At 43.3% G+C, this 25,104-nt stretch overlaps 1 protein-coding gene across 2 annotated transcripts; it reads right to left on the bottom strand.

Annotated features, from left to right (window-relative positions):
• Window positions 1–2,178: 2,178 nt before the first annotated feature.
• zfand4 (zinc finger, AN1-type domain 4) lies at window positions 2,179–24,065 on the bottom strand. Of its 2 annotated transcripts, XM_042337080.1 has the most exons (10): window positions 23,942–24,065; window positions 22,317–22,630; window positions 17,799–17,874; window positions 16,035–16,102; window positions 13,781–13,967; window positions 11,358–11,505; window positions 9,505–10,692; window positions 6,176–6,230; window positions 4,770–4,887; window positions 2,179–3,371 (listed from the first exon to the last, which is right to left on the bottom strand). In XM_042337080.1, the coding sequence occupies exons 2-10, from the start codon at window positions 22,498–22,500 to the stop codon at window positions 3,236–3,238; spliced, it is 2,160 nt and encodes a 719-aa protein (XP_042193014.1). In that variant the 5' UTR covers window positions 22,501–22,630; window positions 23,942–24,065; the 3' UTR covers window positions 2,179–3,235. The 2 variants fall into 2 exon arrangements, with proteins under 2 accessions (XP_042193014.1, XP_007897519.1); XM_007899328.2 differs by lacking the exon at window positions 23,942–24,065 and having other exon boundaries at window positions 22,317–22,748.
• Window positions 24,066–25,104: the final 1,039 nt, after the last annotated feature.

The raw sequence follows: 25,104 nt of genomic DNA on the forward strand, positions 1-25,104 counted from the left end.
CTTCTCTCATCCCAATTTCCTCCTCTTTCCCTGCACATCAGAGATTACAGTGAATGGACCTGTTCAGTCTGATAGCTGATGGAACCAAATAAGCTGCGCTCTCACCAGAGATCTATAAAGACAAACAGAATTTCACGCAGCTGGTGAAACGAAACAGCTGATGACAGTATAGGTGGGGGGGGAGGGGAAAGGTGGGGGAAAGAGGGTGAAAAATAGCGGAAGGAATATAGGAATTGCTAGACAGAAAAAGACCAAGATCTAGTTTGCCTTCTACCATCATGATAGTCACATGTTACAATAATGGGGATGTCAATAGCAATTAATTCTATGTGGATTAGTTTACAACAGAGTGGAAAGCTTTGGGAACCTTAGATTATGGATTGGAGGAAGAAGGTCCTTTGGCTCATTGTCTACCTACCCACCACCACCAGCACAGCATGAAGCTGTTTTTTAAATGAGGTTGAGTGCCCTGGTCACAACCACCCTTCCTAGCAACCCTGTACCAGTTGTTAATTACCCCCTGGGTAAAGAAAACCTTCCTGATGCCAGTCCTGAATAATTCTAAACCTAGGTCCTCTTGTTCTACTGCTCTTGATGCATCTGAAAGTATAGTTCTGGGTTTACTTTTTCAATCCCTGTAAAATTTTATACACCCTTATACGGAGGGCCTTTGATCCATCAAGGCTATATTGGTGATTGCCCATCCATCCACTGGAACTAACTACTCTCATCCTAACCATATGGTTTCTCTTCAAATATCTCTTTTAAATATTTTGGCCTTACCTTAAAAAGCCATCTGTAGCAAAGCGTTCCCATGGTATAATCACCTTCTGGGTGAAAGGGATGCTTAACAACCTTCTGTTCAACTCTTAACCCGATCAGATGTCTTCCTTGTTGTTGATTCACTGAGTATCAGGAACAGTCTATTTTATTCACTTCAAAGCCTTTCAGAGTTTTATGTTATGCTTGGTGTTAACCGTGTCTTACAATTGCTCTCTGGTCCTTTTAGCAATTTTCTCTGCCTGGTCTGAAGTGCTCTATTGCCCGAGAGTGAGCCTAAACAATAAACTTGAGGCATTCTAGTCATCAATAGTGTCTTTGACAGCCGACCCCAAATTCTCTCCTCATCTGGCATCAACAAATTACATTTGATACAGCGCCTTATCATGTCGTTGAGACATCTCAAGGCACTTCACAGAATATACTGTAAAGTGAATTGTCTGTAGATTTTGTGGGCGAAACACGGCAGTCAATTGCGCACAACAGTGTACCACAAACCGTTGTGGATTGAGTGACCAAATTATTATTTTATTTCATTATGTTTGAAGGGATTATTACCCACAATATGCAATCTGCCAATCAGCTAACTACTGGGTTTATACTTACTGCTAGGTAAACAGGCGTGTGGAGTAAGGAAAGTTGCCTAAGGTTTCACTCTGCCTGGAAATTGATCCAGAGTCCTCTCGTTTGCGAGGCAAGTGCTCTAACCACTAAACTACAGGACTCCACATCTAGATGCAATCCAGATTTGCAGGGTGAATGCAGCAATACATAAGGAGAGGCTGCTGGGTACAAGCCAGCAGACCCTATGGCAGCACCGAGGAGAAAACTACACTGCAGGGACCGACAGAAGTCAAACGAAAAACGTATCTGAAATTATTGAACGTCATGTGTGAAAGGGTATCAGATAAACATCCGATGAGGAAGAATGTGAAGAAAAAGTGCAGGGAAAGAGGAAATTGGGATTAAAGAGGTTTGCTAGCACTAACATATGTTTGATGGACAGCATGGCATCCTTCTGTGCTGCAATTTGTAGGATTTCTATAAAGCCTGTACATCTATTTAATCAGTGGAATTATTAAGTGGTGCAGATGTGCTGAGCACTAGCAGAAACCGGTAGAGCTAGATTTCGGCTACTTGCAAAGTAGACAGCAGTGGATACAAGAATAATGGAAAAGTGCACAGTATGCAAACCAGGCCACCTGAGAATTATATAGTGTATTTATATAGTATAATGTATTTAACAAAACAACTTGCATTAGGTAAACCTTAGGCAAATTTTTGTAAACCATCTAGCAGTAAGTAGAAACCTGGTTGTCAGTTGATTGCTTTTGCTTTCCCGGGGGTAATAATCCGTTCAAAAATAAATAACGAATAAGTGAAGCACAGACTCTGACATACAATAATTTAAACAATCAAACGTTTCTTTTTAATAGATGTTACCTGCACATTTAGGATCACCAGTGTGTTGTATACAAAAACTTGTACCAGCAAAGTACTAAATTCAATTTTTATTGGAATCGTATTAACAGCACTCCAAGTTTTTTTTATATATATATATATAGCAAAAAAAATCAACACTGTGTAGAATCTGAAGTTTAAAAAACTGTGGGAATAAAAAACAGGATTCACTTTGCCAAAATCGGTTTGATATGGCAATGGAAATCAAAAATTGTGAGATTCGTTTAATCAATAATTCCTGATGGTTCGTCGTAGATGGAGGAACAGTTTTGGAACGTCTCACGAGTGTTTCCAGTGAGGGAGTGTTTAATGAACTTTATACAGTGCATAAAACTGAAAAGAAAAAGAAAACAAAATACTACAGATATATTGCACAACCAACCAGTGTGGGAGCTAAGAGTTAACACTGACTCATCAATCAGTGATGTTAATTCTGTAACAGCAGCAGAGGCAAACGTTTCACCATGAAATAAATATGCTTAAGAAAAACCTGCAATGTTAGGACAGACAGCACTTAAAATGTTATCACAAAAATCTAATTAATACACATGCCCTCCTTTTAAAAAAAAACTCCCCACTCCCTGCACACACACAGACACATACAGACACACACACACTCAGTTTTAGTCAAACAGCAATGACAAGTCTTAAAGTGCATTTCTTGAGAATGATTTGCCAAGTGAAGCACTGTCTGCATTACATACAAAATAACAAAAACACATCTGTGTTCATCAGAAATTAAATTGCTAACAGTATAAATCCTCTTCCAGAAATTCATTCATTTTTACACACTGACAATTTACTAAAAGAATTAAGAGGCAAACTTAAAAACCCACGATAGTGTTTACATAAATACGGAGCAACAGTTGTGTGCTTCTGATTGGCAATTTCCTTTTTCCAGACCACGGTCCAATTAAGCAAACTGGTTAAAATACTCATTATTGTTCTTTTAGCACAGGCTGATAAAGAAAAGCGACGGGTAGCACTGAACAAGTCAGATCTTCGGAAGCTTGGGTGCGCTGACAACCGGGTTGGTTTCCTGTAAGTACCGCCTGCCGGCGCTCTTGTAGTCGTAAGTGCACTCGTGAGTCTCCGCGTAGCGATGGGTCGCACAGAAGTTGTTTCCACACCTGGAATTTGAGACAGAATATTTCAGCGCCTTGGGATGTCTTATAATTATTTAGTGTTCGATGCATTCTCACTGTGAAACGGCAATAGGAGAGGGTTCGGGGGGATGTGGGAAAGTGGAATTTAGATAAGGAAAATAATCTGGGTCTATGGAATCCTGCACATCATTGTTCACCTGCCAGAACTCTGCTTGGACACTGATCTCAAATTGGATTGTGATTAAAGCGAGTTCTGAGACGCGAGCAAATTACAAATCAAACTGAGCTACAACTAAGTACCTAGGGGAAGTGGGGAGGAAGGGGTGGGGGTACGACTCCGTTATCCCATTCAGAAAGTTACAAAACCGCTAAAGACCAACAGGAACCACAAGCAACTGGCCTCAGTCCAACTGCTTCATCTTATTTTGCTGTGATTTTTATTTAAGGGATTCTAGTGTTGATAATTGAAAATGATTCCCGTTTCGGGAGACCGACGTAAGCGTGTCAAAGACTGAAAATGCGGAGCATTACAGACACAGTTGGTTCACTGCCCAGGGAACGCTGAGCACAGGGCACAGATACTGGCAGAGACTGCGTGATCTGCAGATGCCGCTGTGGAATCAATTCTCCCTGTGCCCCAAGGCTACGAGCCAAAGCCCTGTCGGGTAAGGTGGTCCTAGCTGGACAAGTAGTGGGAAAGTTTGCCAGACAGTGCGATCAATGGCAAGTTGTGCAGTTTTAGTTGGTTGGACTCCAGTAGTCACCCCAACTCTGGGGTCCCCAAGCCTTGGCTCTTCCAAACCTGCACCTAATACTTTCCAGAATTAGGTAACCAAGATGCATCCCTCCAGGGAGAGAGTGCTTATTCCATTCCAACAATCTATTTTGGGGATTTCCATGTGTAGGTGGGATGCATGGAATTCTTAGCTTGGTTTGGATACTCTTAAGCATAGCGATGAGTTTCCGCATGTGTCAAGACACCCGAATAAAATACTAAGGCTGTCTGCTCTGAAGGTATGTTTAGATCCTTTTGCAAACAACGATAGTTGCCCCGGTTGCTGCCTGTTCACTCTTCTACGTTCTAATAACCAGGCAAGGAACCTTCACGTCCACGAGGCATGATCATCCCCCCCTCCCTCCAGCATAAGTACACAAGTTTCACCTGTAACTATGGTGATATAATTTTTAAAAAAGCACCTTTGAAAAGTTTATTTTGCCAGCCAGCAGCTGAATGGAGTGAACGTGTTTCCACACAGAAGCACTCCACTCCCGGTGGTAATGCGGAGGCAGTGGGCACACACACAGGTGGTAACTCTCGGCACTCCGAGATGCATTTGGCACTGCAGTAAGAAAAGTGTACGAGGAAGGTTCCTCCTCTGGGCTTAAGGGCTGACTGGGTGAGTGACGGACCCCATTACTTGCCTGCATTCATAGCTGGTAGCCAATCCAGTTTTCTTCCCACAAAGAAAGCAGTGTTTGGCATTTTTCTTTTTAGTTTGGGTTGAAGCCTTGACTGGTGGAAAATGATGTGAAGGGGTGCCTGGGACACACAATGAGCAGACATCAAATGACATTTTGAATAACAAAATATTAGACTTTTTAATAACTTTATAACTTAGAGAACAAGAGCAGATATCATGGGGAGGGTGAGCAGATGCAATACTACTGATATTGCAGGGGGAGGGGAAGAGAGAGGAATCCGACTATAGAATCTTACAGCACAGGAGCAGGCCATTTGGTCTCCTTCTGTGGAAGATTGATCAACTTCTAGATCCAGCTTTGGTCAGAAACCATTGAGTGTGAGAACCCGTAAGAAGTGATTCCTATTAAGCCCCATTTATAATCTTGAAGCAGAATGCAGTATGATGTAAAGTTTTCTTCCAGTGAGAAAGAGAGTGCTTGAAGAAAGTTTAACACAACTCCTCCCCCAATAAGACATCCCCATTTGCTCCAGTCAAAAAGCAGCCACTTTAGTGTCCAATTGGCTGATGCACTTAAAGAATGTACTTTACAACAACAATACATTTGTATAGCACCTTTCACGTCGGGAGGACATCCCAAGGCGCTGGACAATAAAGGATTTGGACCTGAGCTGGGGTTGGGATCAGGAGGGGTAGAGGGCAGGGAGAGTAGGGGTAGGAGGGTTACCAAAGGAAGACCAGTTGAAGAGGAGGGTCTTGAGATGGGACTTGAGGGAGGCAAGTGAGTGAGTTAAGCGAAGGGACTGTGGGATGGAGTTCCAAAGGGTGCGGGTAGAGAGGCTGACAGCCCGATCGCCGATAGTGGGGTGGATAGGGCGTGGGACTTATAGCAGGGCAGAGGGAGCGGACAGCAACTGTTGAGTTCAACAGGGACTGCAATTGATGCCAACCTAGACACTTGAAGCTTGTGTTTTGTTGTGTTAATGTGCCAGGCTTGGCTTCAGGACCAGGAAGGGTAATAGTCCAGTCGGGCTAAATGGAGGTTCCCACCACTCTCACTCCCCTTAGACAATGACTTTGCCAGCTGAACATGAGCACCTTGAGCAAATCTCCTTCAAACTAATATGCAAACCATGTGAAGTACTTTGAGACATCTCAACGACGTGATAAAGTGCTGTATTAAATGGCAGGCGTATTAAAGCATACCTCTTGATATGTCTGACATAAAGAAGGCACTAGCAGTATGTATACTTGAGGAAGGAAGGGCCAGGGATGCTCCACTGAAGAATAATGGAGTTAGTTATCCCAGGGATAGAGGGGAAAAAGGTGAGAACGGAGGGAAGAAAGTACAAAATAAGGAAAAAACACTCTATAAAGGTCCCACGTTTCGCACGGTTGACAGCTTACCTATTCTTCTGCCCATAGTAGTCGATCTGCCAGTTGTACAAAGTGCGTGGGAAGACTAGAAGTGGGGTAAAGAAGAGGAACATTGGTCACTCATTCTGTAGCAGTTTGTGGGACACTGCTGTGCGCAATTGGCCGCTGTGTTTCGTCCACAAAATACCCAGTCACTCCACATTACAGCATGTCCTGTGAGACGCTTTGAGGCGTCTCAATAACGTGATGAGTCGCTATATCAAATGCAAGGATTATTATATTATTATGGCTCTGTGTGGTAACTTGCTAGCATAAATAGCTGCCGTATATGTTTACAAAAAAAGTCGCTAAGTTCTCTCTAGAGCAAATTCCTGAGAAACAATATCACATTTTGTTGTGATAGGGCACTCAAAAAAAACAATGAAAAATTCAACGAGATATTCAACAAAAGAGCAAAGGGCAAACTAAGTGAATTAACTGGTGATGGGTCAATCAGTGACCCAAGATTACTCTTAATATTTTTCACGACTTTATGTTTGAAACAATTTGCTCCTCTTTCTGCCCATCACACACACAGAATCATTCAACGTTGATTTTTTCTCTGATTCCCTTTCTTTCATTCAGTTGCCATTGGGGAAATCAGTGTTTAAAATAAAGAATTAACAAGCTTAAACAGGAGGCAAACCTTCCTTCTGGTACAGGGATTCAAAGCAAGCCTTAAAATTAGAGCTAAGATGATTAGCAGTGAGATCAATGAAACAAGTTTCTAAACTCAGAAAGGAGCAATTCCCATTTGTGCTTAGAATCAAATAATATGTCCACTTGTTTAGGCTGCAGAGAAATTGTTTTTCATGGCATTTTATGACATGTAAATCCATCCCTGCAGATGTTTTACTATGGATAGTGTTAGCTTGGCTCAGTGTTAGCTTGGCTCAATTGAATCAGAAGGTTTTGGGCTCAAGCCCCACACGCCAGGACTTGAGCTCATAATCTAGGCTGAGACTCTGGTGCAGGTCCCATCTGCCTGTTCCAGTGGTTCAGGTGGGATGTTAAAGATCCCACTAGATTATTGTGAAAAAGATCTTCCAGGAGCCTGGTCAAAAGATCACAAGAGGGTTCAGATGAAGAAGGCTCTTCAGCCCAATTGATCTCATCATTCCTGTATATCAAACCCATTACAGCATCAAGCCATTTCTTAAATGAATCCAGGGATATCTAGTGATTGGGGAGGCAGGGAGGTGCCAGGGCATGAAGGGATTTGAATCTGAGTGTGAGCATCTTGAAATCAATCTGTTCGGTGATAAGGAGCCAGGCTAGAACTGGTGTGTTGCGGGGTATGGCGTTTAGTGTGGGTGAGTATGTGGGCAGCGGAGTTCTGGATTAACTGGATTTTGTGGATAGTGGCAGGCTAGCTAGCATCAGTGAAACATTTATCAAAGTAATAGGCAGAGTAAAGTGAAGCCTTGGTCTACAAGCGCAATGATAGTAAATCGCAGGGTTCACCAATGAATGATGTGTATTATGGGGCTGGGGAATGAAAAGCTAATTCAGAATACAGTCACGTAGACTTCACACACAGCACGTTTCCAGTTACCCAGAGCTCAGGAGACCACAAGTTAGGTCAGCCTGCTGCCTGCAGACCGTTTAAATTATCCATTAAAGCATGAGAAATAGGTCATTTAATTTGGCTATTCAGCCAGCCGTTGCAGGTGTGTGATACGGGTATTGAACAACGGTTAAGAACTCACAATGGAAAGAGATGGGTTCAGATATATTTAACTGTATTTAATATGTGTATTCAAATACATGGCACTATTCAAAAAGAGAAGTTTCTCTCTCCTGGTGTCCTGACCAACCCTCGCTCCCCCCACGGGGGAAAGGCACCACATCAACTGTAAGGATTATTATTATTGATAATTAGCTGGGTAAGCAGTAGCTGTGAAAACTGAATCTCTATACAGTGCCAGCATTTGATACACCAATGCTGCACAGGATCATTTCCAGGCTACTCCAACCTACTAGCAACCAAGTCTTTGTTTTTCTTATTCTTTCTTCAAAAAAGTTTTTGTATTTCGCCTTTACAACATATTCTGTGAAGCTCTTTGAGATGTCTCAATGCCACGATAAGGCGCTATATCGAATGCAAGCATTACTGTTGTTATTATTAAGTTGCAAACAATGCAACTTAACCTGGAGAATCGCAAAAGAAATTTAAGGGGAGATTAAAAAAAACTTCAAAGAGTTTGGTTAGAAAGAGGAATTCTTCACCACAAACCATTGTGAAGCAGAGTCCATATATTTTGCAACAGGATTATTTTAGATGCTTGAAATAGATGTTGAAGGATTGAATGGGAGAGTGGGTTTTGACTAGGGGATTTTGACTGAAAAAACACCAATACAGTTGGATGGTCCAAATGCCTTGTAACATTTTGCTGTAACGTTTACTGACAAGCAGGTTACAAAATAATAATATCCTTGCCTTATCACGTTGTTGAGATTTATTATTTTTTTTAAAAAGGGATTATTATCTCCAGAAAAGTGATCTGCCAATCAAACATTAAACCGCCCATCAAACTTTAATTTTGCCCACAAATATGCAGTCAATTCACTTTACAATATATTCTGTGAAGTGCTTTGAGACGTCTAGAAGACGTGAAAAGCGCTATATCAAATGCAAGGGTTATTGTTATTATTATTAAAGATTGCGACTCTATGAACTGGAAGCTTGTGAATGGGACCCTGTAACATCCAACATTTAGACCTACACAGCATCACGTTGTATTGGCCATTATCCATTCCAATTTCATCCTAACAGGAAAAAACGTCCCCCCTGAATTTCATTTGAATTTTACTCTGTCCGCAGAAGAAAATGTCATTCATCATTTATCGTGGAAATGTTAAAATGAGGTTAGCTGCATAGTTGGGATACAATTTACCTTTGCACAAAGAGCAACAAATAAGTGGAACAGACTACCCTGAGGTGGTGGTCGTGAAGGCAGAGGGAATTAAATAGAAAAAGTACATGTAAGGGTATGAGAGAGATACAAGCAATTAGAATTATTTTTATTTAAAATTTATTTTTGTTTCTCTAACTGGACCATCCAGGTGGCTCTCAAAAAGCCCTATGCATTCCAAACACGAGTTCCTTGGTGCTCTGTTCAAAGGAGACCACAGAAACTCCAGGTGTTCATGTCCTACGTACACCAGGATCACTCTGTGACCTGCCAGCCTGTGGGAGTGACTTTGGACAGGGTTTTGAGACAGGCACCTGTCAAAGGGTAAAGTTCAAGTCCACATTTGCCGCGCATTTGTGCCTCAAAAAACGAATAAAGAAAACGATGAACTTGAAGGCTACTTACAACAAATGTATTGGGAACTCGGTCTGGCGAGGGGATGGTTCTGAAGATTTCATCGTGAAAATTCTGAACACCGGCTGCCAGAGCCACGCCCCCTGTCCTCCGCCTCCCACCTCCGCAGCCGTTCTGCATTCCGTCCCGAGACGTGCTTCGTGCCAGCGAAGCAAACATTCCAATGTCTTTTGAAGAGCCCAAAGGCTCTTTGGTTGATTTGTTTGCCATCTCGGTCACTTCCCGCGCCTCCATCTTGGAAATAATGTCTGGTTTCTTCCCAGGAGATTCGACCTTGACCCCTCGAAACCGAGAGGTCTTGGACATCGTGTTGTCAGGGAAGCCATTGATATCCAGTGCTGTGTGCAGCAAATGCTGTGAAGCGTGAGGTCTGAGGCTATTCATATCAAAGGTCTTTGAGGGTCTTTGTGATGGGGCAAGGCTGATTAAAGAATTTGGAGAGTTCTGCGCAGGATACCATGTGGGGGACACCACATTCTCTTTAGGAGTTAGCTGAGCGATGTTAGATTTGCCAGGCTGTATTGGGACACAGGCCAATGCGTTTGGAAAGACTGGTCGAAGAGCTGGTTCAGCAAGTTCCCTCTCTGTTGCCTTTGTCTCAGTCTTTGCCTGTTCAGACAGCGGGCTTTCAAGTGAGGTTTCATTGGGCTTCTCTGTTTTATCCCCATTCTCAGACAAGGAAAACAGAGCAGCGGCCGTGTCAGACACCCTCAACTCCTCCAGGAGGCTCGCAGCCGGAGCCGGGGACTTCAACAGGGAGCCACTCTCCGTGTAGTCTGCTAACAGATCTGCAGAGGTGATCTCGGCCCCTTTAGTCTCCTGAGAAATAAGCGGGGGAAGCATCTTCTGTTGCCTCAGTTCTCCTGTCAGAACAATGCCTGGAGACGGCAGGTTATTGTGGAGCAGAGGAGCCAAGTCTGCGTTCTCGTCTTCCTTCAGTGAGAAGCCGCTGGAAGACGAGGCTAAGCTGACGCCAGGGGCAAAATTGGAAGCCAATAGGTTATGGGTGGGTAGAACCAGCCGCTGGTCCCCAACTGGAGGTAGGCACAGCGCACGATTTAGTGACTGTCCGTTGTGTGGGAGAACCCGCAGCAGGCGGTGGCGAGCGGTGGTGATCGAGCCGCTGGAAGGCCGGGGAGCTATAGGAGGTCTTGGCTTCATCTTGGTAATTTTCTTGGGCTTTGGGAGGGCAGCAGGTGTGGTGAAAGAAAGAGAATGAAAAGAAAGGTTACACAACACGTGGAAAACAACAGTGTTTAAACAGCACTAGCAGTGGAGACCCGGAGCACAGTGCTTAGCGCATTCATGGCTTAACCCGGTTTGGAATCGCGGGTGGGGCAAAGCCTTAAGCAAGTTTCCTTACTCCTCTGTTTACCCAGCAGTAAATAGGAACCTGGTTGTTGGCGGATCACTTTCTGGGGGTGGGGGTAATACATTTAAATAATAAAAAAAAATGGTTACTCAATCCACTGACTGCTGCCACAAAATATACAGTCAAATTAGTATATTCTGTGAAGCGCTTTGAGACGTCTCAACAACAACAAAATTACATTTGTATAGTGCCTTTAGCGCCTTTCACGTCGGGAAGACGTCCCAAGGTGCTGGCAAGGCCTTGGACATCAACGACATGATAAGGCACTAAATAAAATGCAACGATTATTATAGAACAATGGCATTTAAACAACATAGAATGGTGAATACTTGAAAGGCACAAAGTAATAGTCATAGATCGAAAGACCATTTTCTTTTCCTCTGGGGGATTGTTAGTCAGGATATCAGGTGAAAATTCCCTCAACTTATTTTCACCTTGTGCACATATGTAGGATACATTCTGAAGTTTTTACCTTTTTAGTAAGGTTCATGTTCTCCATTTTAGCTTTCAGCAGTTTCATTTTATTCATAGTGATTGAATTCTCCAAGATTTGCTGTCCAGATGGTGACTCCTCTGCATCCTCCTCATCCTCAGTGTACAAGTTGAAGACTGAACCTCCACTTTACATAAAAGAAATAAGATCCATTCAGAGGTTACAAAATCAATCAGAAATCTGCAACCACATCTGAAATCAGACAGCAAACTCCTTTTATGACTGGTGCACGTCAAATAAGAAAACATGGGCAACATGAACAAAAGAAATCTTGTAAGGGTAGCAAAAAAAACTAATTGAGCACAAGTTTTGGATTTTAATAACAACAGTCCTTAAATCTGATAGTCAGAAGAACGTCTCAAAGCAACCTAAAGTGTAATGACTGTATTTTACAGACAAATGTGGAAGCCAATTATAATAATAATCCTTGCATTTGATAAAGCGCTTTTTCATGTTTTCTAGCCGTCTCAAAGCGCTTCATAGAATAGATTGTAAAGTGAATTGACTGTATATTTGTGGGTGAAACACGGCAGCCAATTGCGCACAGCAATGTCCCACAAACAGTCGCGGATTCAAGTGACCGATTTTATTATTAGTTTTTTTTGAAGGATTATTATTAGGAGTGTGGAGTAAGGAAACATGCCCACGGTTCCACCCTGCCGAATTGAACCCAGGTTCAATTTGCACACATCAATGGCCCCCGATCGGTCATGAAATAAGAGACCAATTTTATTTGGGGGATTGTTGGCCAGGACATTGGGAGAAACTTGTTTTGAATAGTGCATGGGATTTTTAATATCTACCTTACAGGCAGATGAGGTCATGGTTTAGTGTTTCTTCCTCATCTCCAAGAATGCAACACACAGCCACCCCGGTACTGTACTGGAGTGTCAGCCTAGAATGTGGGACTTGAACTAACAACTTTCTGACTCAAAGGGGAAGAGTCCTACCAACTGAGCCAGTTGGTGATTGAATGTGAAAGGCTTACCCTAAATTTATATGCTCTCTCACTTAAGTGTCTGCTTCCTCTCCACTGATCATTCCTTTTGATGTTCCCAGATTAATCAGACTACCTCGGTATACCATCTTCTGCTGAGTGCAATACTATGCCAGCATCCTCAATCCCTTCACATGTGTTACATAGGGGAACTACACAGCCCTAAGACAGGCTCCACAACTAACACCATGAAGCCACCTGACAGCCAGCAGCCAAACCACAGGCTACTCCATAGGTACTCAAAGGCCCTGTTAACCATCATACCCAGAGCTCTTTTGCAGGACATTAGCATGTTTTAAAGTACAGTAATCATTCTATAAATAGCCCTAGCTTTGTACATTTCAGCTTCACACCTTCCCCTGGGCTTTGTAGAAATGGGCGATCCCGTGTGTATCGGGGCCATTAGCTTTGCAGCTTGTAAAACCTTCCTTCCCCCTGAAAATAACAGCTGGAGGAAACCAGCCACATCAAACAGTCGTATAAAACAGCACTCAAGTCAACCATTTGCATGCACAAAATGTATTGAGATCATAGTTGGAGACCTCCCGATGACTCCAACATCAAGATAAATGTTTCATTCAAATGCATTCACTCCCTGGCACCTCCCTACCTCATCATTCCCCAATTCACCACCCGGTGCCTCCACTTGACTGGCACCGGGCTCCTGCTCGTCCCTCGCACCCTCCGTCCCACCATCGGAGGTCGTGCTTTCAGCCTCTATGCCGCCAAAACTCTGGAACATTCTCCCTCAATGCCTCCACCTTGCCCCCTCTCTCCCTTTTCAAGACCCGCCTGAAAACTTTCCTCTTCATGCTTATGGCCACCTCCCACCTCCGCCCAGCTCGGAGTCAGGCTCCGGCAATGTCAAGCACTCCAAGATGCTGCCCTGCGTGGAGGGCACTACATAAGAGCAAGTTGCTGTTGTTGCATTCATTCGTCGAGAAGACGTGAAAAGCGCTATATCAAATGCAAGGATTATTATTATTATTGTGATATAGCCATGTCAGTCTGCCTTCTTGGTTGGCCAACCACAGATCACTACCGATTTATGGCAGCTTCTGATCCGGAGATGAGAGTGCTCTCGGGTGAGAGTGCATTAAAACCCATCTTCTGGCTCAATCCAGTAATGCAACTTTCTATAATCCCGAGAATGACTCAACTCTCCAGCCCTTGAAATAATTCTAGTTGTAAAGTTGAACAAACTTATACTTTGGTGGGAATCTAGGGATTTACAATCACTTTAAGTTAATTTTTTTTAAAAACAACTAATTACATTTGTTTTTCACTGGGGAATCAGAAGAGGTGAAGGAAGGGGTAGGAGGATGACTGAAGGTGCGGTTGAAGAGGAGGGTCTTGAGACAGGCCTTGAAGGAGGCAAAGAAGGGTGCGAGGTGAAGGGACATACCTGAGAGACTCGGAGAGTGGTGTTAAAGTGCCATCCCCTCGATCCACAACACGGAAGAAATTCAGCTGGTCACCTTCACGGTACACGAGAAACGTGACTTGCTTGTTGGACGGGATCTTATCCCAGAAATCATCTTGGGCAGCTTCCATGTACTCAGCCATATCCCTGGTCTGATCATCCATCGGAACTGGAAAATAAAGATCAACTAAAATGCAACCCGATCCTGATGCTTGTCCATGTTTCAGTAGCGGCTGGAATCTAGTGGATGAATTGGCTTTCAAACTAAAACCTCTCAAACTGGATTAACCGGTAATAAGGGAAACTTTGATATTGATAGATAAATTAACAGGCCAGGTCTGCAGTACTCCAGGGCACCGCCAATGATAGCACAGCCAGGTTGGTTATTGGCAGGATTTGAAAGGATAAGTCCATCACTGGGGGCAGGGACTTTTATTATTAATAAGAAGAAACCTTGCATTTGATATAGCACCTCATCACATTTTTGAGACATCTCAAGCACATCACAGGATATATTGTAAAGTGGATTGACTGTGTATTTTCATTTTGCCCACAAAAAGTACAGTCAATTCACTTTACAGAATATTCTGTGAAGTGGTTTGAGCCATCCAAAAGGTGTGATAAGGCACTATATCAAATATGAGGATTATTATTATTTTTCTGTAGTTAAAACCTCATGGACTGAGTGAACAATTTTTTGGGGGAGGTGGGTTGGGGAGAGGGATTATTACCCCTGGAATATGATCCGCCATTCAACTAACAACCAGGTTCCTACTTACCCCCAGATAAACAAAGGCGTCTGGAGTAAGGAAACTTGCCTAAGGTTTTGCCCCGCCTGGGACTAGAACTCTGGTCCTCTCGCTTGCGAGGCGAGCGCCCTAATCACTACGCTACGGTAAAATGCTACTTCCATCCAGAAATATCTTCAAAAACTTGGGGCAGTTTTGCTGCTTCTTAAAATGAGGCAGATCAGAGACCTAAACTTCTCCACAGTCTTGGCCTTTACCCCGCTAATTAAGAAATTATTCACAATTTTTGGAAAGGCTTCAAACTCACCAACTGTGGAAAGCCAGCATCTAAATTAAAACTTTAATTTTGCCTGGCTAGCAATCTTGTGAGATAAATCCCTAGTGGTCCTAGCTGGGCAAGACACCACTTCAGCACTTCATTGCACTCAAACCAGCTCCATTTTATTTCTATTCCATCCAGTTTTACACAAAGCGACAAGCTTTTTTTTTTTTACACACAAAGGCTTCTAAGCAATACATTTCCAATCCAGCAAGCACTGTGGTTCCGTAACAGACTGTCCTGGATGTTTCAGACATTTATGGCAGAGAAGGAGGCCATTCAGTCCATCAAATCTCCACCACCTCTCGGAGATCAGTTCTTTGGAGCACAAAAGTTCCAACCCTATTGGCTTCCCGGAAACTAGCAATAAACCAAAATACTGTACAATGTGCTTCAGTGCAGTTAAAGCCTCCAGCTTAAATACATAAAATGGGGAATTAGGCTCCCAACCACAGTCAGGTTTTCCTAATAACAGATCTAGAATATTAAAACTGGTTAATGCTGGCAGATACAGGTCACACTCTCAAGTTGCAATGCAAAACAAACAGGTCAAACTAAAAACGACACTGCCTCTAGGGAAAGTACAGTAAACAAATATTCACAGAGCACAACCCACAGTAACATCTACCACGCCTTTGTGTAAAAAAAGGTTGACAGTTTGTGTAAAACTGGATGGAATAGAAATAAAATGGAGCTGGTTTGAGTGCAATGAAGTGCTGAAGTGGTGTCTTGCCCAGCTAGGACGTTTCAGGATAGCAACCATGGGAAAGTTTGTGAATCTGTAACTTGGCATTCTTCTCTATACAACAACAATTACATTTGTATAGCGTCTTTCACATTGGGGGGATGCCACAAGGTGCTGGACGGTCAAGGAATTGGACCTGAGCTGGGGGTTGGGATCAGGAGTGGTGGAGGGCAGAGAGTATAGGTAGGAGGGTGACCGAAGGCAGGGTCGAAAAGGATGATCTTGAGACAACAACAACTTACATTTATACAGAGCCCCTCATGCAGGGTAGCGTCCCAGAGCCCTTGCCATGAAGGAGGCAAGGGAGGGAGTGAATACTTCAGAACACAGTTTACACCCCTCTTGCAGCAACACTAAATGGAACAGATTGAATTCTGATTCCAAAGCACGAAATGCAGACGATTCACACTCATACTTACTTACCCCTTCTAGTATTGATAGGTCCCCCTCTCATGGCTAGCACCAATTTAAGAGTACAGCCTTCTGATATACTGTAAACGTAAGGAAGCAGAAATAAATAATTTACATTTTTATAGCTTCTTATACATCAATCTATCTCAGAGCACTTCACGAGTAATATCTATTGTGTAATAACTCTGACCGTAGGCAAACACAGCAATCATTCTCACAGCAAAATCTCAGAAATTGTGATCAAGTGAATGATCAATTTATCTGGAAGATTGTCGGCTAGGATAACAGGAGAAACTTCAGTCTTTTTAAATAAGACTCACGGGATCTTTAACGACCGCTTGAACAAACAAGTAGACCTTGGTTTTAATATCGCTGTTTGCCTAACAGTGAGTAGGAACCAGATTGTTAGTCAATTGGCGGATCGCTTTCCAGGTGTAATAATCACTCCAAAGATCACAAAAAAAATGTGATCACTCAATCCAGGATTGTTTGTGGGACATTGCTATGCGCAACTGTCTGCCACGTTTTGCCCACAAATTAGAGTCAATCAATTTTACAATATATTCTGTGAAACGCTTTGTGGTGTCTCAATGATTTGATAAGGTGCTATATCAAATGCCAGAATTATTATCAGTATATAAGGCATCCAAGCATATGTTGAGAGATTCTGAAAAATGATCCGATTGCTGTGGTCTGTCCAGTCTATCGTAAAGTAACGGTACCAGGGCATTTTACCAGCATGCAGCACTTTTAAATCTCAACGTATTTACCCAGCTTAGGCTGTTAAAAGGCTTTGACATAGCTTTAGAGCATGTCTTCATCTCCAAGATTCATTGATAGATTGGTGAACCATTAACAAGGCCTTGAATTAATGCAGACCACCTGGCACCTTCTCCGAGCCAGCTCGGTGAAAGAAAGCTGCTTTCCCCAACCTTCCTCAGTCAATTGGGTACCTTTCTAGCCCCACATTCAGCGTTAACTGACTAAGCTACCCTGGGAAGTTCAAATAAACAATGTTCTGCCCATTCTGAAGTTGTCATTTCTAGGACATGCAATTTGCATATTACACTATAAAACTGCTTCTCTTACTCCAAAAGGTTAGATAAAACAGGGTTAAGAACAGCAACAGATACAAACTAAGCTGTATTGGTCCTGATGCCAGCTACTAAATCTTCACAAATTGACTTTTGTTTAAAAAAGCCAAGCTTGTTATGGAGAATGCAGAACCATTGAGAAATTGTGGGGTCTGACAGGTTTTAGGTTTAGGAAAGTTTATACGTTTGATTTCAAGATCCTCATCCTCACCTACAAGGCCATTCACGGCCTTGCTCCCTCCTACCTCTCCAACCTACTATCCCCCTACCTACCTGCCCGTACCCTCCGTTCCTCTGGCTCTGGTCTGCTCCACGTCCCCCGCCCCAACCGCCCTACCATCGGTGGTCGGGCCTTCAGCCTCTCAGCCCCCAGGCTCTGGAACTCCATCCCCCAGTGCCTTCGCCTTGCTTCCTCCCTTTCCTCCTTCAAGGCCGGTCTCAAAACCTTTCTCTTTGACCGTGCCTTCAGCTCCCCTCTCGACTCTCTTCCCCCTCCTCGCTCCCTCCCTTCCCTCCCCTCACCCTGACCATTTCCCCTTCCTTGCTCCCTCCCTTCCCTCACCCTGACCATTTCCCCCCTGCTCGGGTCATGACCCAACTGTGCAGCGCCTTGGGACGTCCTCCTGACGTGAAAGGCGCTTTATAAATGGAATCTTGTTGTTGTTGTTGTTGTTGTACGTACTTATAGTCATGTAAGCAGTACTCGTCCTCCAATTCCAGATTGTTCCAGATAAGATGTTGCTGTGCTATAGGAATACCTATGAAGAAAATACATTTAATTAATTAAAACCTCCCACATGTACATGACTGTTGCTTTGCATGAATTCACTTCACACGTTAAATATTGTCAAGTGTCGTGACTGTGTTGCAGACAAGCGGTGCAGCCAGTTTGCAGACAACAATGCGTAAAACAGCCAAAGGGCGAATGAAAGGCAAAAAACAACACCTAACAGATTGGTAGTAGATTGGAAAAAAAGCTGATTTTGAGGGGATGAGAATGAGATTGAGAAAATAAACTGGAAAACAATATTGGCAAACAAAGAGAGCAGCAGTGGGAAATATTTAAAACAGTGATCAACAGAGTCCAGGAGAAATATATTCCGCTAAAAAGCAAGACAAAGCTAAATAATAATGAGACACCATGGATGAATAAAAACATAAGAGCAAAGTTGAGACTCAGGAAAGAGGTGTTCACTAAGTATGTAAACAACAAGGGAGAGCATGACAAAAAAAATACAAAGAGATCAGGAAAATAGTCAAAAAATAATTAGGAAGGCAAAGAGGAATTATGAAATTAAATTAGTAAGGAATATAAAAATAAATAGTAAAATATTCTACAGACATAAATAACAAAAGAAAATCAAAATAGGAATAGGGCCATTAATGGATGGACAAGATAAGCTCACAGGCCGCGACAACAAAATGGCAGAAATATTAAATAATTACTTTGCCTCAGTATTCACCAGGGATACAGATCAGGTGGACATGACAGTTCAAGAAGAGATCGAAAATAATATAAATACATTTAAGATACAAAGGGGAGATATAATCGAAAAACTAACGAAACAGAGAGGATAAAACCCCTGGTCCAGACGGATTGCATCCGCCTATATTAAAAGAATCGAGGGAAGAGATAGCAGAGGCACTATTACACGTATATAATAACTCATTAGAGAAGGGAGTAGTGCCAGAGGACTGGAGGATAGCTAATGTTATACCTATATTTAAAAAGGGAGATAGAACAAGCCCAGCGAACTATAGACCTGTCAGCTTAACATCGGTGGTAGGAAAGATAATGGAATCCTTACTGAAGGAGGTAATAGAAAAACATCTAGAAACGAAAACAAAATAAAGAATAGTCAGCACGGATTTCAAAAAGGAAGATCATGTTTGACCAATCTCAATGAATTCTTTGAAGGGGTAACAGAAAGAGTAGACAAAGGTAATGAGGTAGACGTAATATATTTAGATTTCCAAAAGGCGTTCGATAAGGTATCACATAACAGACTAATGAATAAGGTCAGAGCATGTGGAGTCAGAGGAAAAATAGCAGAATGGATAGCAAGCTGGCTACAAAACAGAAAACAGAGTATGGGTAAAGGGGAGCTACTCAGACTAGCAGGGGGTGGGCAGTGATGTTCCACAAGGATCGGTATTGGGACACTGTTGTTCACAATATACATTAATGATTTGGACTCGGGAGCCAGCAATACAATTTCAAAATTTCCAGACAACACCAAATTGGGGGGAGTAGTTAATTCAGAGGAGGACTGCAACAAATTACAGCAAGACATTAATAAACTTGCTGAATGGGCATTTAAAAGGCAAATGCATTTCAGTGTAGAAAAGTGTGAGGTGGTACATTTTGGTAGAAGGAATAAGGAAGTCACGTACTTCCGGGAAAATTAAAACCTAAATGGGGTAGAGGAGCACAGGGATCTAGGGGTACACTTACACAATTCACTAAAAGTAGCAACACAGGTTAATAAGGTCATAAAAAAAAAGAAAACCAGGCATTGGGGTTCATTTCTAGAGGGATAGAAATGAAAAGCAGGGAAGTTATGGTAAACTTCTACAGAATTTTGGTTAGACCACACTTAGAATACTGTGTGCAGTTCTGGTCCCCACATTATAGAAGGGATGTAGAGGCACTGGAGAGGGTGCAAAAGAGATTCACACGGATGATCCCAGAACTGAGAGGTTATACCTATCAGGAAAGGCTGAAAATGCTTGAACGCTTTTCTCTTGAAAAGAGGGTAAGGGGTGAACTGATAGAGGTCTTTAAAATGATGAAAGGTTTTGATAGGGTAGACATAGGGAAGATGATTCCACTTGTGGAGGAGACCAAAACGAGGGGCCATCAATATAAAATAGTCACAAAATAGATCAAAATAGGGAAGTTACAAGAAATTTCTTTACAGAGAGTAGTGGGAATGTGGAACATGCTACCATAAGGAGTTGTTGAGGCAAATAGCATAGATGTATTTAAGGGAAAGCTAGATAGGTACATGAGGGAGAAAGGAATGGAAGGTTATGCTTGAAGGTTTAGTTGTAGAAGGGAAGGAGGAGGCTCATGTGGAGCATAAACACCGGCATAGACCAATTGGGCCGAATGGACCGTTTCTATGCTGTATATTCTAATACTGTAAAGTAGAGCAACTGTATTTTGTGGGCAAAATGTGCCAGACAGTTTTGTGTACAGCAATGTCCCATGGACAACCATGAGTGACTAATTTTATTTGGCCAGGACACCTGGGGGTGGGGGGGGAAGAGAGAAAGAGAAAGAGACTCCCTTCTCTTCAAAACTTGCATTTATAGTTTTTTTTCAAAAAAATCAGAATCCAAGAATGTGACTTATGTGGCAACTTTTGCATTGCTCAATATATTATTGCTGCTGCGGATGCATCAAGTGGAATTTTGCCTTTTACAACAAAGAAAGTTTGTATTAAGTTCTAGAATTGTTAAAGACTGTTTATCCTGGAAACAGAACCTGAGTTTGTTCTGTGGTATCAACACCCTCGACTGTCGAAGTGTTAACCCTGCGACAACCAAGCACAGGGTTAACACTAATGGAACCAACTAACCCAATGGACTCGAGAGTTAAAACCGTTTCTTGCACTGAATGCATGTTCACGTTCTCATAAACTCAAAAACACATGGTTTTACAATGTTTCTAGCCATGACCTCAATGGAGAATTGAGACAATATTCTTCAATTCACAACTAATTTAAAGAATTGCAGAAAATCAACTTTCAAATTATGATTGAATTTTGGACGGTTTTTCAAAAATCCAGGAGTAATTAATACCCTTTGGGCACGCTAGCTGAGACAACTGGGCATCTACCTGCACCTTTGTGGGAAGTGAGGAATCCCACACCTTTAGGAGTGAATGAGAGAAAACTTGCAGAAAATTGGAGGGAAAGAATAAAAATAAACTGAGCAAACTCCTGTCATCATGTATACTCGTGCTGTGTTTATACCAACACAAGGCAAGAGGAAGCACTCAAGTGTATTTCGTACACGAGGGGTTCTGTTCTGACGCCCATCTTATAAATGAAAACTAAATTAAACTCTTATTCCACATGTTCACCGAGCAGTAAGTAGGAACTCGGTTGTTGGTTGATTGATGGATCGCTTTCCAGGGATAATAATCCCTACCCCCACAAATAATAATAATTTGGTCACTCAATCCAGACAATTTGTGGGACACTGCTGTGCGCAATTGGCTGTTGCATTTCTCCCAGAAAGTATGGTCAATTCACTTATTTTTCCAGTATATTCTGTAAATCTCTTTGAGACATCTCAATGAAGTAATAAGGCACTATATCAAATGCAAGGATTATCATATTATTATTACTACTGAGCCCAAACCAGCTCAGCACTACATATCCAATTAATCAGGTCCAGTCAGTATATAGAATAAACGTTAAACATAAAAGACCTGTAAATTTTATACACCTTTTCAAAAGCCACAGGATTACACAGTAACCAAATAAAGCTTTCAACACGTTACAACTAGAATTGATAAACACTAACAGAAGCATCCCTCACTGAGACTATGTATCTCAAAGTGTCAATTTTGATCAGTTGTCAGCACTTCACCACTGGAATCCAGCTCGACTGCACAGCTGGAGTTTTGTCTTTCAGAGGAGAGCTAAAACAGTCCATTTTCCAAAGCTTCTCCTGGTGACCAAGCCAACAGCCTTCCAGGTAAATTCTCTACCAAAACAGTCACTACTTAGGAAGTGCTTCAAGAGATGCAGGCGGTTATAACAATACAACATCTTTAATATTCACCCCAAAAGTATACAGGGAATTCACTTTACAGTATATCATGTGAAGCGCTTTCAGAAGTCTCAACAACTTGATAAGGCACTACATCAAATGCAAGAATTATCATTATTAATAGTTGCAGAGATGTGTAACATTACCACTCATTCCAATTGTTAACTTTTTTTTAAAATATAGAAAACTCAAACAGTCAACTCTCCAGACACAGTTGCTTCACTGATTCAGAGGTCTATAAAATTAAGTTCCGTAGCTCTGCATTACCTGACTTCCGTGGGTTAGGAAGAGTTTGGGAAGATCCATGGTGTCAGCCACAGACCCCAGGTTGACACCCTGCATCTTTCCTAAACCGACGGGGAGGTAAGCCACACTCCTCTCATTAATTGAATGAATGTTTAAAGTAACTCTGTACCTTCCAATCTTTGAATTTTGGCTTTCACTGAAATCACAGTCTCGAATGGTGACACACGCAGCTCAAAGCAAGTCCCAGTCAACGTCTCGATGAAAAGCTCCATCGTCTCGTAAAATGGGAGCTTGTAACTTATTGGTCCGGAGTTATCCTCATTGAAAAAGGGAGGCTCCTTCTTGTTTTCCATCTCAGCAACATCCAGTAACGCCAGAGGAGACCGCTCAAGGTGAAGACCGCTCCCACAGCAGCTGCAGACTCAGCTCAAACTCAAACAGCATTCGGGGCAGGCTGGCGTCGAGCATCTCCAAGCGCTTTCTCTGTGGGTTTAAAAAAGCATAGGTCACTTACTGCGTTTTCACGACATTGCCCTCCTCAGTCATTAGTGTCCCTCTGTGGAACAAATTGCCACCCACTTATAACAACATGACGAGCTAAGCAAGATCACAAAAGAATCTCTCGAACACCAAAGGCTTTACAAACTCAACTCGTCTGCACGAATTTTATTCTTAAAATAGAAAACGACTTCGCATCAGGACACGAATCTTAAGCTACAATCAAAGCAGCAAAGGGAAGAAAACCGAAGCACACTTCACAGCAACAGTGGGTGATACAATGGGTGACAGCAGCACCGGCTGTCAGTGCCAAGGCAAGAGCACCCTCACATCCACCTAGAAATGTCATGCTCCCCCCCCCCACACACACAAATTTGGAGTCCTGTAGCTCAGTGGTTAGAGCACTCGCTTTGCAAGTGAGAGACCTGAGTTCAATTCCAGGCACAGGGCGAAACCTTGGGCAAGTTTCCTTACTCCACACAGAGCCTAATAATAATTCCTCCAAAACCAAAAACAATAATAAATTTGTCATTTTCAATCCACGACTGTTTGTGGGACACTGCTGTGCGCAATTGGCTGCCGCGTTCGCCCACAAATATACAGTCAATTCACTTTACAGTGCGTTCTGTGAAGCGCTTTGGGACGTCCTCCCGACGTGAAAAGCGCTATATCAAATGCGAGGATTATTATTATTATTATTATAATGGTCAGGTAATCCTGACCAACCGTGACCCACCCCCCCACCACCAACCATCTAAACCATTTATTCTTGATACTAATCGAATAATTAGCATTCAAACCAAGATAAACGATTTACTAATCACCATTATTTTAAAAAATAATCACAACCGAATAATAATAATTGCCATTTAAACAACAACAACAGCAACAAAATACTTACGAAGACTTTTAACGAATTGAAGCAGCGCTCTGATTGAACGTTGATACACGGACTGCAGTTACACACTCAAGAGTTAACGGTTTACCGGGGGAGTCATTGGCATTTTCGGTTTAACAACCCCGATAAGAGGGAAATGGTTCAAACCTGAGCGGCACACGAGGTCGGTTGGGGGGGGGGTTTCAATCATTAACGAGCCCGAACTGTGCCGGTGGGCGGAGTCGCGCGTTGATTCAACCGCTGATCGTTACGTTAAGTGAACGAGAGGGTTTAAGTAAAAGTTATTGACCAGTTGTTGTTCCACGTGAATTGATGCCCCCTCACCCCCAGGGCGGGGCTGTGGGTTCGGGGCCCACCTCACACACACACACACTCCAGGCTGCGGCTGAGGTACTCACCGGTTGGGCCCCTCTCACCGAGAGCCGGGCTGGAAGCTCCTCACTGAAGCGAGGAGAAGATGGGGCGTAAACGGACCGGGGCCGGGGCCTGGGCGGAAGGGTCGGCTGTGTTGTGCGCGCGCGTGTGTGTGTGTGTGTATGTGTGTGTACGTGTGGGGGGGAGGGGGAGAGAGGGGGGGGCGGGGAGGCTCGGCTCCTCGGCTCGGGGGCCGCTGTCCGCAGGCTGAGCCGCTTGTCTCTCACTCCGGGCGCGGGAGGCGAGATGGCGAGAGGAGAGGCGGGCTTTGTGACGCGCGCCGCTGATTGACGGCGCCGCCGGCCAATCAGCGGCCCGCGCGGAGCGTTCCGCCGGCCGCGTCGCGCCGCCGCCGGCCAATGGGCGGGCGGAGGGCGGCGCGAGCGCGGGCGGGTGTGGGCGGGACCAGCGCGCGAGTTCCCGTCCCCCCCCAACCCCGGATGTCGACCCTCATCTCCAACAACAATGAGCACGTGATCTTCTCACGCCCCGCCCCCCCCGCCCCACCTGTCAATCATTCACACCACACACACACACACACACACACACTGGTCCCACTGCAACAAATTGCACTGATAAAGAGGATTTCGCCCACAAAGCTTTACAGTCCATTCACTTTCCAGTACATTCGGTGAATATTCTCCACTTTGAGACGTCTCAACAACATAATAAGGCGCTATGTCAAATGCAAGGATTATCATTATTAATTTTTTGATAAATCCAGGGAGGAATGATGTGGGGCGGTGGGGGCGACCTTTTTGGTTGTTGAGGGCTGGATGATGGATTTGAGAAACGTCCGTTGGTTGCATAGAGTGATCGCACATCCCCGATTTGCGGGCACAACCCCCGGATGAGGTGTTGCGTCCTTGGCCAAATTTGCCCCGTTTTGAGTTCAGCGACAAATGGAGGCAGAAAGTGTTGATTCTTTCAAGAACATATCAGATAGATTTGGATTAGGAAATAATATCTTGGGATACAGTATGTGCTTTGGGTCACGACATGTGCACCTGACTGCCAGGGTGGTGGAAGGCGTACTCGATGGAACTTGATCTTCTTTTGCCGAGCAAATTCTTATGTTCTGACAAACTGAGCAAGAACAATAACATTCCAAAACAGAGACATACAGCCATTAATCCAACAAATTTCT

Source organism: Callorhinchus milii, unplaced genomic scaffold, assembly GCF_018977255.1.
Source record: "Callorhinchus milii isolate IMCB2004 unplaced genomic scaffold, IMCB_Cmil_1.0 Scaffold7, whole genome shotgun sequence".
Taxonomy (NCBI): domain Eukaryota; kingdom Metazoa; phylum Chordata; class Chondrichthyes; order Chimaeriformes; family Callorhinchidae; genus Callorhinchus; species Callorhinchus milii.

Bases quoted from the DNA above. Each gene is read 5' to 3' on its own strand.
- zfand4 (XM_042337080.1), bottom strand. From the start codon at position 22,500: ATGGAAAACAAGAAGGAGCCTCCCTTTTTCAATGAGGATAACTCCGGA. The intron at 10,693-11,357 runs GTAAAAACTTCA...GCCCTCCCAAAG, and splicing joins ACATGAACCTTACTAAAAAG to CCCAAGAAAATTACCAAGAT. The intron at 3,372-4,769 runs GCAAGTAATGGG...CTCAAATTCCAG, and splicing joins GCTACCAGCTATGAATGCAG to GTGTGGAAACAACTTCTGTG.